The 10,000-nt window shown below is 38.1% G+C and overlaps 2 protein-coding genes across 3 annotated transcripts in view; one reads left to right on the top strand and one right to left on the bottom strand.

Moving 5' to 3' along the window:
• LOC138007237 (uncharacterized) overlaps positions 1-9,624 on the top strand; it is a 9,691-nt gene extending 67 nt beyond the window's left edge. Inside the window, exons 1-5 of one of the 2 annotated variants that reach the window (XM_068854030.1) lie at positions 1-456; positions 2,215-3,124; positions 4,511-4,817; positions 7,646-7,694; positions 8,060-9,624. The exon at positions 1-456 is cut by the window's left edge and continues 67 nt beyond it. In XM_068854030.1, coding sequence (XP_068710131.1) covers positions 350-456; positions 2,215-3,124; positions 4,511-4,817; positions 7,646-7,650 — 1,329 coding nt within the window. In that variant the 5' untranslated portion in view covers positions 1-349 and the 3' untranslated portion in view covers positions 7,651-7,694; positions 8,060-9,624. Of the gene's footprint in view, positions 457-2,214; positions 3,125-4,510; positions 4,818-7,645; positions 7,695-7,905 lie in introns of both variants that reach the window. The other variant, XM_068854029.1, reaches the window with a different exon arrangement.
• The window catches only part of LOC138007233 (protein SFI1 homolog), a 78,534-nt gene that overhangs the window by 42,329 nt on the left and 26,205 nt on the right, over positions 1-10,000 (bottom strand). The window lies entirely within an intron of this gene.

The raw sequence follows: 10,000 nt of genomic DNA, 5'->3' as shown, positions 1-10,000 counted from the left end.
ACTAATAAGCAGCGCTTCAAGCATTCGTATTTCCTACTTGTGGAATGATCAAAAAGGGGTCAAAGACCTGACCCCTTTTTGATCATTCGCAAGTAGGAAATGGTTCTCTTATCTACTTTCTAAATTGTCTAAAGGAGCAGAAGCGCATTCGTCTCCCAGCGCCTTGTCAACATCGCCGGAGCATTTTTGCAAGAGTTGAAAAATTCCTCATTATCTTCCCGGGCCAAGGTCTCGACGAGGAACTTGCAGCTGCCATTTTCCGTTCACGGTTGTCTGTAGGTGTAAGCATCACCGAATTATCATTTACTTGTTTCCAGTGCTATCCGCTACTCATTGCTGTCGATGTGAAATGGCGTGCCATAGTCCTAGCTCGGATGACCATGAAAATCCAGCTGAAAATGAAAGCAGTAGTGTTCAAACCGAAGAGAAATACTCAACTCTTAGATGGAAGTCATGGTGAGTTTGCGGCTTCATGCAGCTTTTATTGATTAATCGGTCAGTGTAAAACGCAGACTTCAGACCGGGGCTAAAATGCAGACTGAGGTTACAATCTAACTGTTGAAAAAGCCCAAACCCATTAGAAATGCTAACAGTTAAGCCTAAATATTGTTTTAGACCTAATTAGGCCTAAGGTTAGCATTTCTAAGGGGTTTGGGCTTTTTCAACAGTTACGTTATAACCTCAATCTGCATTTTTACCCCTGGTCTGCAGTCTGCGTTTTACACTGACCGATTATTTAATAGGACATTCAGCAATTACAGAATGCAGGGCCACTTTCGAGACCAGTGGAAATGAAAGAACGAGTCGCATGAGGGCAATTCCACACGAGTGGTGTTACAAGCAAGAATTTTCAAAAGATGTATTAGTTGGAATTATACCCAGTAATACAAAGTGGACATGTTATAGTGCTCAGAAAATAAAATTCCACTTTGCTGGCGACAATGGTCTACTCAGGGGGGGGGGGGGGGGGGCCTCAAATTCTAGGTTTTTTTTGTTGTGAGCAAGTATTATGCATAATGCTAAATTTTGACTGGATAAAATCAATCTTGGAACATGTAAAGGACTCCAAACACTCTTATTAGAAAAAACCTCACAGTGGAGTCAATTCATTCCTCATGGCAACTTTTTCCAAAATAAGTTTTAGAAATGGCAGCAACAATATGAACTAATGTCACGCACGTTACGTAACATCCATGACATTTAGTCCATTTTTTTTCTTTTCTTAAATAACTATGTGATAGATTTTCAAGACAATCCTGCTACAAAGCTAAGCATCCAATAGAAACTCTCTGATACAGACAAAACTCTGGTAAATTGTAACATTTTGGATACAGGTGTATTAATCCACAACAAAAGTTCGTCATGGATGTTTGTCACGGACGTTACACTTCTTAGACTTGAGTACCAACAATTGAAATGGTTGAAAAAATGCAACATTCTCATCCTGAGCACATTTACACTTAGCAGACATTTTGTATATGAAACACATGGCTACGAATGGCCATTTAAAGGTTCAATTTCTCTGGCAGTTCAGTAATCAGTAATTAGTATATACTCACTCAGTGATCTTGGTGTTTCAAGCAATCTGATTGGTTCGCTATCTCGGAGTAATTGATATTTGATGTAAAAATAATGGAATATCCCCAAAACACCCTTTATACATGTTTCTCGTGGGTTTGACAGGAAATGGCAATTAATTGAGAAAATGATGACAAATTTATTCAATTCACTTTAAATGGGCAAGTAACCTTTTATAGTGCAAAAAGAATGTGATCTACACTTTAAAATAGTTGACTTGTTCTCACATTGTAACGTCCATGACAGTGATTGTAACGTCTGTGACCTTTATAATTTTCCTACTATTCTTGAAAAATTGTCAATTGTTGTGAAAGTGAATTCAACATTTTCAGTTAACACAATGACCAAAGTGCAGATATTTAGAGCAGGTTTTGTAGAACACTTTGATAGTTCACAGGAAATTTCACTTAATGTCGATGAACTGGCAATGTGGTTGTTTTTTATGTAACGTCCCTGATGGTGGAATGGCCCATGAGTAATCTTTATATGTAAAGAGTAAAAGGAGCCAGTTTGCCAATAGAATCTCTAGGATGATGTGGAGCTGAATTCTGTAGTTTAGCCTTAACAAAGCTGTTTACAATCGTGACTGTATTTATCAAACCTTCAACAAGGAAATTATAACATTTATTTTCCTAGGATACTGTGCAACTACGAATTTTCTCAGGATGGACTTGTTCAAGCTAGAGAAATTTTAACATTAGCATCTAAACACAAAGAAAACTTAAACCACAACTTGAATCCTCATATGCTTGGAAGAATAATTCGCGAAATTTGGGGAGAGGATGTCAAATTCGTGAAGCGTGGACCAAGCAAAGATCGTCACCGCTCCTTCTTATACTTAAGGAAAAAATTGCAAGTGATCGATACACAGGAGACTTTTGAAGAATTTAGGCAAAGTAACATGGAACTGGAGAGAGGATGGAGTAAGATTAGCGACCACTCGAACACTGTGTCATTTTTCCGTTGTGAGTCGTGGTCGTTCAATAACCAGCGAGTTTCCCTCGAAGTAAGGGTAACCCAACTGCCGCCATCCTCCAACATTCGTTACTCCTTACTTTCTCATGGTTGCGAAAATGACCTTTCAAACTTAATGGACGTTACAAGCATGGAACGATACCCGTTAAGTCAGAGAATCAGTTTGATTTTGAAGTTTATTGAAATTGGAAAGCTTTGCAAAGGATCAATAATGGAAAATGGAGAGTCTACTATGCTTTCACATATCGTAGGAAAGTACACCGATTTAACTGAAGTAACAACCGACAAGAATGTTGACGAAACCAGGGTATTCTCCAGCAACTGCAGCATTGTTCGTGGAGATGGCGTTTGCTGTATGAACTGCAGGAAATTGAAACGTCTCTGTACCAGGTCTAAGCGTAGGAGGCTATCAAGGGATACCAGAATCCATCCAAACACTAATAAGAGGTATCTCACAAAATGTGAAATAGAGCAACTTTCCAAAGAAAGGCAAGAACAACAGAATGCAGAGAAAAGAGTTTTGCAGAGCAAAGAAAAGAATAAAGAAAAGACAGACAGTGTTCCATACAAGGTAAATATAGTAGCATTTATTCTTGATTCTCATGGCATGCAAAATACATTTTAGAACATTATTTTAGTAGATTCAGATTGAAAGGGACATTCCACGTATGATCTGATCCGTCGAGGTATGAATGGCCGAATTTATACTAGCGACGAATGATATTATTATTCTCATCTAAGACGAATAACACTATGCATCTAAGACAGATTTCTCTTCAATTTATGTAGAAAAAAATGCGGTGTTTACTAAGAATTGGGGACCAAAATTAGTCTTCAAATTATCGGTTCATCTGTCAGCAAGTCTGTAAGACGAGCTAACAGACAAAGAATTTTGGTCCCTAAACACTGGAGTGGATTTATATCTAATAGATCAGTAATTCAGCCCTAAACAAAAGGTATCATCTTGAGGTTCAGGGGAATAAATATAAGGACTTGTATGAGTTTATTCCCCAGAGCTTCAAGATGATGCTTTTTGTTTAGGACTGAATTTTTAGTACATTTATATCGATATTATAACCGCGCACTAGTGGCCCAGTTGGTTGAGCACCGGGCTGTCACGCGGGAGGTCATGAGTTCAACTCCGGCCGGACCAACACTCAGGGCCTTTAAATAACTGAGGAGAAAATGCTGCCTTTGTAATTACATCTGCAAATGGTTAGACTCTCGTCTTCTTGGATAAGGACGATAAGCCGAAGGTCCTGTCTCACAACCCTTCATTGTTCATAATCCTGTGGGAAGTAAAAGAACCCGCACACTTGTCGCAAAGAGTACCTGTAGGGCATATAGTTCCCGGTGTTGTGGTCTGTCTTCTGTGGTGTGTCATGGTTGGGGGGGTAAATGCTCGGGGATATTAGCTACACCAATTAAGCTACTCTAAAATCCAAGGGTAAATAAAGAGATATGATATGATATGATATGATATGATATGAAATTGGTCTATTGCAGACAAAGCATGATCCGTCTTAGACACGTTATTTGTCTCTGGTGTAAATTATGCCTCAGCTTTTTGTAGGAAGACTGAAAAAAGTTATCCCTTTAATTTTTTGTCAGTAACTTTGAAAAAAAGATTCTTACCAGTTGTATTTAGGGGGATTGGATCATAAATGTAATGCCTTGTATTTAACCTTGCATATGATGTTACAAACCAGCACATGAGCTTGATGTGATAATACACTTCAATGAATGTAAATGACGTTTTGTGAGTGTACCATAAACCGTGATGAACAGTAGACAGTGTCGTACATGTAAACGTATAGTGAAAAACAATGTGCCCCTCGGAAGATTGGAAATGTCCCTGATCAGAAAATTGCTGAATTGGGATATATTGACTCCTAAAAATGAAATTCTAGATCAGGTACTACCGGTAGTTTGTCATTTTTGTTGTTCTCTTTTGCAGGAAATTCTAAAGGACCGAAGTCAAAACAAAAGTTTATCGCACAGTCGTCTGGTCACCTTTATTCACCAGCATCAAGGCAGAGGCCCACTTAGTCGAGTCTACATCAAGTCTCAATTGGCAGCAATGTGTCAAGCTTATGGGATAAAAGTGTCTCCTAAATCATCAAAGTCAGTTCTAGCAGAAGCCCTATTGAATGCTATTCCAAAGCACAACTGCATTCCAATGGCAAACCTGGTGAATGACAGGAAGTTTAGGATTGTAGAGAATACTAATGCAGATGGTCGCATCAGAATACGGTTGCTACAAGGTATTTTAAGCAGTATCTTATTATAAGAGGTAACATATATTGTCAGTAGTTACATTTAGGACACAATAAATTGAGTGGTAAACACTTTCAAGCCCAATTGCTCTCTTCATGATATGACACAAGGTAGAAAGACATACGTTGCTCACTCAAAAGTAGCCTAAATGTTGTGGAATCCCAAACACAAAATTCCATATTTATAGAGAACAACCATCCCGGTAGCCTAAAGCCATGACCATAAAAGAAAAGTGCCTGTTACAGTTTGTACACATGGGCTTAAGTACAAATATCATTGCCAACAGCAAAAAATCTGCCCTGGGAACAATGGCAGGGCCTGGCAAAGTAAAATCCTATTTGCAACATTTACATGTATGAGGCAAAATTTAATTATACCCTTTAAAAACATTGGTTGGTGAGGTTTACCGGTACATGTACTTTGTGCTTGGTAGGGATAGTGTTTGATCGCATACACATGCTGTTACAGGAAGCATTACTTTTGGGGCTAATGGTAGTTTGTCGCAGTCTGATTGAATTTTGGGAAGCCAGAGTGTTATTGTAAAAAAGTGGAATTGTTATTTTGACCATTAAACAAATTGGTGCAATTACGTTGTGTGGTCCAGTGGTTAGGGCATTGGGTTTGCATGTGGTTGCCATAGGTTCAAATCCCGTTCTAACCTCTGGTTTGAATTTGTTGTTTCCCCCAATGCTTTCTTCCCAATGGCACATCCAACAATAGTTGTCCAGCTTCTGCAGCCGTGAATTAGTCACAAAAGTTACGTAGAGCCTGTCATTAAATAAACTGGCAAGTTTGCAGTTGTCTGCTCATATTGTAGCATCCAGGGCAGACTTTTCTTCACTAGATACTTCCACAATTCCTCATAATTTTATTTCAGTATCGGTTAAAGGGGAGAGATACATTGTATCACTTCATTGCATTATTGTTTATCTATAATTATGAACTTGAAATTGTCAATAAAATCGGAATTGTTTCAAAGAAAATTAAAACATCTACATTGTATGTATGTATGACATGCTAAGCAAGCACTTAATAATTATTGCTCTGTTGATCTATCTAGTATGCAGTGTTAATTAGTCACACTCATCTTTGTTTCCACAGAATTTAAGAATTTTAATTAAAAATGATGGTAAACTGAAATGATGGAATGTTGGTTTTTCAAAGCAACAGCTGGATCTTACTTGCATGAGAAATAGCATCTTTGAGTCAAGAACATCTGCAAATTTATTCCTCATTTCTCATGTAAGGGAAGAGAGAAACTTTCTAGGTCCCAGTTGAATGCACATTGAAACTGACTGCATGATTTTCTTTTGCTGTGAATCTTTAACCCAGTGACTCCTGGAAGTGAGACTTAAAGTGCACCTAGCTCCAAAATATTTTTTTCGCTAAAATGAATCTTTGCATCTGTTCCAAACGCATTGCGGCCATTTTTTCCTTTTTCTAACAAATCCTGCCATTTTATAGGCTTCAAAAGTTGCGAAAATCAATGCATCTTTTGTTAACGACCGAGTCAGAAGGGGAGTGGGTCTATTCCTGATTTGACGTCACAAACTGATTTACATTGCATTAACTCTTTGTAAAAATGCATGCAAAGTAGATTGTGACGTCAAATCAGGAATAGACCCACTCCCCTTCTGACTCGGTCGTGAACAAAAGATGCTTGGTTTTTCGCAACTTTCGAAGCCTATAAAATGACTGGATTTTTTAGAAAAATGAACAGATGGCCACAATGCATTTCAAACAGGTGCAAAGATTCATTTTAGCCAAAAAAATATTTTGGGGTTAGGTGCACTTTAACAGATTTTACTCTGTCAAATGCCAGATGATTTTACTCATCAAGTGGGGGCGTCCCAGGGCATTTGAGGTGTCAATGGGAGCAGTCAAACGCTATGTCCCTTCTATTAAACACCTTGGTTGGTTATTTTCTGCCTGCTCTTTTCTGTTGTTTTGTATTTTCTTGAGATTTTGCTGGTAAGCAAGAAAATAAACATTTATAGATTGTATTATTAATAATAAGATCAACTCAGAATGCTAGCCTAACGGATCTACAAAAAAAAGATAAGGCCTCTAGAAATCACCCTAGCCCTAATCTTAACATGTAAGGTAACTTTAGTGAAATTGGGGCAAATGTTGAATAGTGTTGGTTTACAAAACCGTTTTTCACTTGATCCAAGGTGACCAATCTGAGTTGATCTGTTCTGACTTTGCTCCCTGCCAATTAATAATATAAAGAATTTTAATAATGTTACATCATTGTTGTTTTGTATGGTTTTACAGTTCTTAAGAGGTTAAGCTTGATATCCTAATATAGGTATTCAATTTCAGACAATGATTTTCATTGGTAACAATGATCATTACTGTAGGTACATGTAGTACCAGACCTGAAAGCAATCTTATCAAAAGTCTTGAAGTTTGAAGATACATTTCATCACTGTTATCAAAAATAACAGGGATCAATTTAAGCAAATTAAAATGTTTTGGAATGGCTGACAGCAACCAGAAGTGGACATTTCCTGTTCTGGACTACAGTGCATTCCTTTTTTAAGACCGGTTATTTCTTCAGACATTTTGTAATACAAAATGTGGTATCACCAAGGCAAGTTATAGATTGCTTTATGTAGCTAAAAAATCAATGCTTTTGCCTCAGCTCTCTTGTTGTCACAGTTACCTACAAAAACAAGGTGTTGGTTGCTTAATTACATACATGTAGATTATCATTCTTTCAAACCTCCAGGTCCATAATAAATATCACTGGACCTCCAGTGTTTTCAATTTTATAAATTTATTAGTATTACCAAACATTTATTTTTAACAGATTGACGGCTGTTCTTGTATGATGTGTGCAAGTCCAATTAGCTATAGCAGTAAGTATTGTTTTATGATCAAATTCTTTCATTTAGGTATTGAATCAAATCAGTCAGTGAGAAAATATCATTCAAGTTATTAAATTTTATCAAGATGCAAAAAATAATGAAATTGTCCCTGATTTGGATAATAAAGAGCAGCTTACTCGGACAAATAAGACTTGCTGAAATTTGTTAGTACTTACTCAAATCCAATCTCTGTCATCACCAGGACACCTTCCCAGAAACAAAAACTTGTACAAACTGCTTGGCATGCATTCTTTAGGTGGAAAGTGGGCCACCGAAAACTGAATTGCAGCACATGGCTAGCAAGTTCAGGTTCATCACCTTTCACTACAAGCAAGACGTTCTTTTATTGGTTTCAGTATGATATTCGCATGAACACAGGGACACACTGCTCATTAACAGCAAGATTGATAAGCCAGTTTCAAGACAGTTCAGGGTAATGGCTATACTAGTCTCCTTTGCAGGCATTCTTTGTGTTGTCAAGCAATGCTCCTGCCCACAAATAGCACTGCTTGATGACATCATTGAAGGTGGGACTACTCAAACTCCAAAATAATGTTTGCTATTCACCAACTGCTGCAGGATTTGTACCCAAAAATGTTTTATTCATTGCAGGAATAAATCATTTAAAATCATCTTTTTGTGCTTTATTATCTCACTGTTTTAGTACATACTAAAACGACTATTCACCTCCATGTTGATGGCTAGTAGTGGCTATTTAATAGCTAGACTGCTGGCAGTTGTCAAGCCCTCTTTGGTCATGCAAGCAAGCTGAGGGGAGAATGGTGATAAAGCCTATATCTCGCTGTCACCATTCTTCCCTCGGCTCGCTTGCATGTCTAAAGTAGGCAGTTCGACAACTCAGAAGGGGCTGCAAGCAGTCTAATATTTAGCAAGCTGTAAAAGTCATCTCTACTTCGGTGAATAGTTAACCATTTCAACTGTAGCTGTTTATCATTTTTGTCATATGGATTGCATTTAAGTTTTTGTGACTGCTTCACATTTTGGCAGCATATAGTGATGCCAGTGATGTTTAGATCAGATTGTTCAGTGTTAAGTTGTATGTGGGTAGGTTATGTGGTTGTCTCACGTGGTAATGACGTCATTAGCACATGGCCTTTGTCAAAGTCAACAGAACCAACAACCAACAGTGGCTACCTACACACTCTCCTGAAAATTTGATCTAAAACCACTGTCAGTGAGTGCCTCTTTGTGTGAAAGCTTTGTGGGGGTGGGGGCTGTTGCTGTGAAGGGTATGGATTTCAAGCAGTTTAGTCTGAGATAGGGACGATAGAGATCAGAGTTTTTTGGTCTAGAGTAGGCTATGATCTTCCAGTTTTGGCTGGACTTTTGTGATAGTGACCAAATTTCTGTAATATAGCAAATCTGAGATGTGGTAGGGATTTAGCATAGGGTTGCATTTAATACACCTGAACTTAGTCAGGTTTAGGTTAAGGGTTTTGAAGTCCCCAGTAGCACACCCCCACTCAAACACAAAGAGTTCCCTCCTCCCCCTGGGGTGAAAGGAACACAAAATAATGCTTCGCACTCGGTCATTATTTTTAAGAAGGCCTCGGGGCTCGGGCATTATCCTTTACATAGGACATTTGACTGCAACTACCAGAATTATCTCTGTGTGCCATTGTTATTCCAATTTTACAATCACAAAGGGTTTCAAACAACAAAAGTGTTAGTTAGCATGGGAAAAGCAAGCCCTGCAAGATTCTGGTAGTTGAAGTCAAGTGTCCTACAGGCTATGTTGATGTGGTAATGTGGTTACAGTCAGTGGGAGAGAGCATGTTATGCAGAAAGATGAAGGGAATTTTTTAGATGTAAATATGTATCAGCTTCTACCTCGTGTTTCTAGAGAACAAAAAGGGTAAACAAGTTTGGTTGTTAATTAAGAAAGGTTTGCTATGGATTACACTGCTTCTCAAGTTCCTTTTTTTTGTTCTTAAACAGAACAGGGGATGCAGGGATGCAGCTTATTTCCCTTTCGTAAACGGTCGTTGCCATTTCTCAGAACGGTCAATGCCATTTTTTAGTTCTGAATTACACTCATTAGGTCTAAGAACTCAAAAGGTTGCGGTTACTGGGAGTTGTGTCTCGCTGGTCATATAAGTTTGGGTTCGGGTTAGGGTGAGGGCTAAGAACCCGAGTTCGAGTCTTGAAATTTTCGGACTCTCTTTTTCCTCCAGTTTTTCTTTTTTCCTTTTTTGTCTTAATTTTTGTTAATATTTTTTCTTAGCTTGTTTCTTTTAATTTTCTTTATAAATGGCATCGACCGTTTACGAAAGAGA

Source organism: Montipora foliosa, chromosome 6 (assembly GCF_036669935.1).
Source record: "Montipora foliosa isolate CH-2021 chromosome 6, ASM3666993v2, whole genome shotgun sequence".
In the NCBI taxonomy this organism is placed as follows: Eukaryota; Metazoa; Cnidaria; class Anthozoa; order Scleractinia; family Acroporidae; genus Montipora; species Montipora foliosa.
This window is presented reverse-complemented; position numbering and strand designations above follow the sequence as displayed.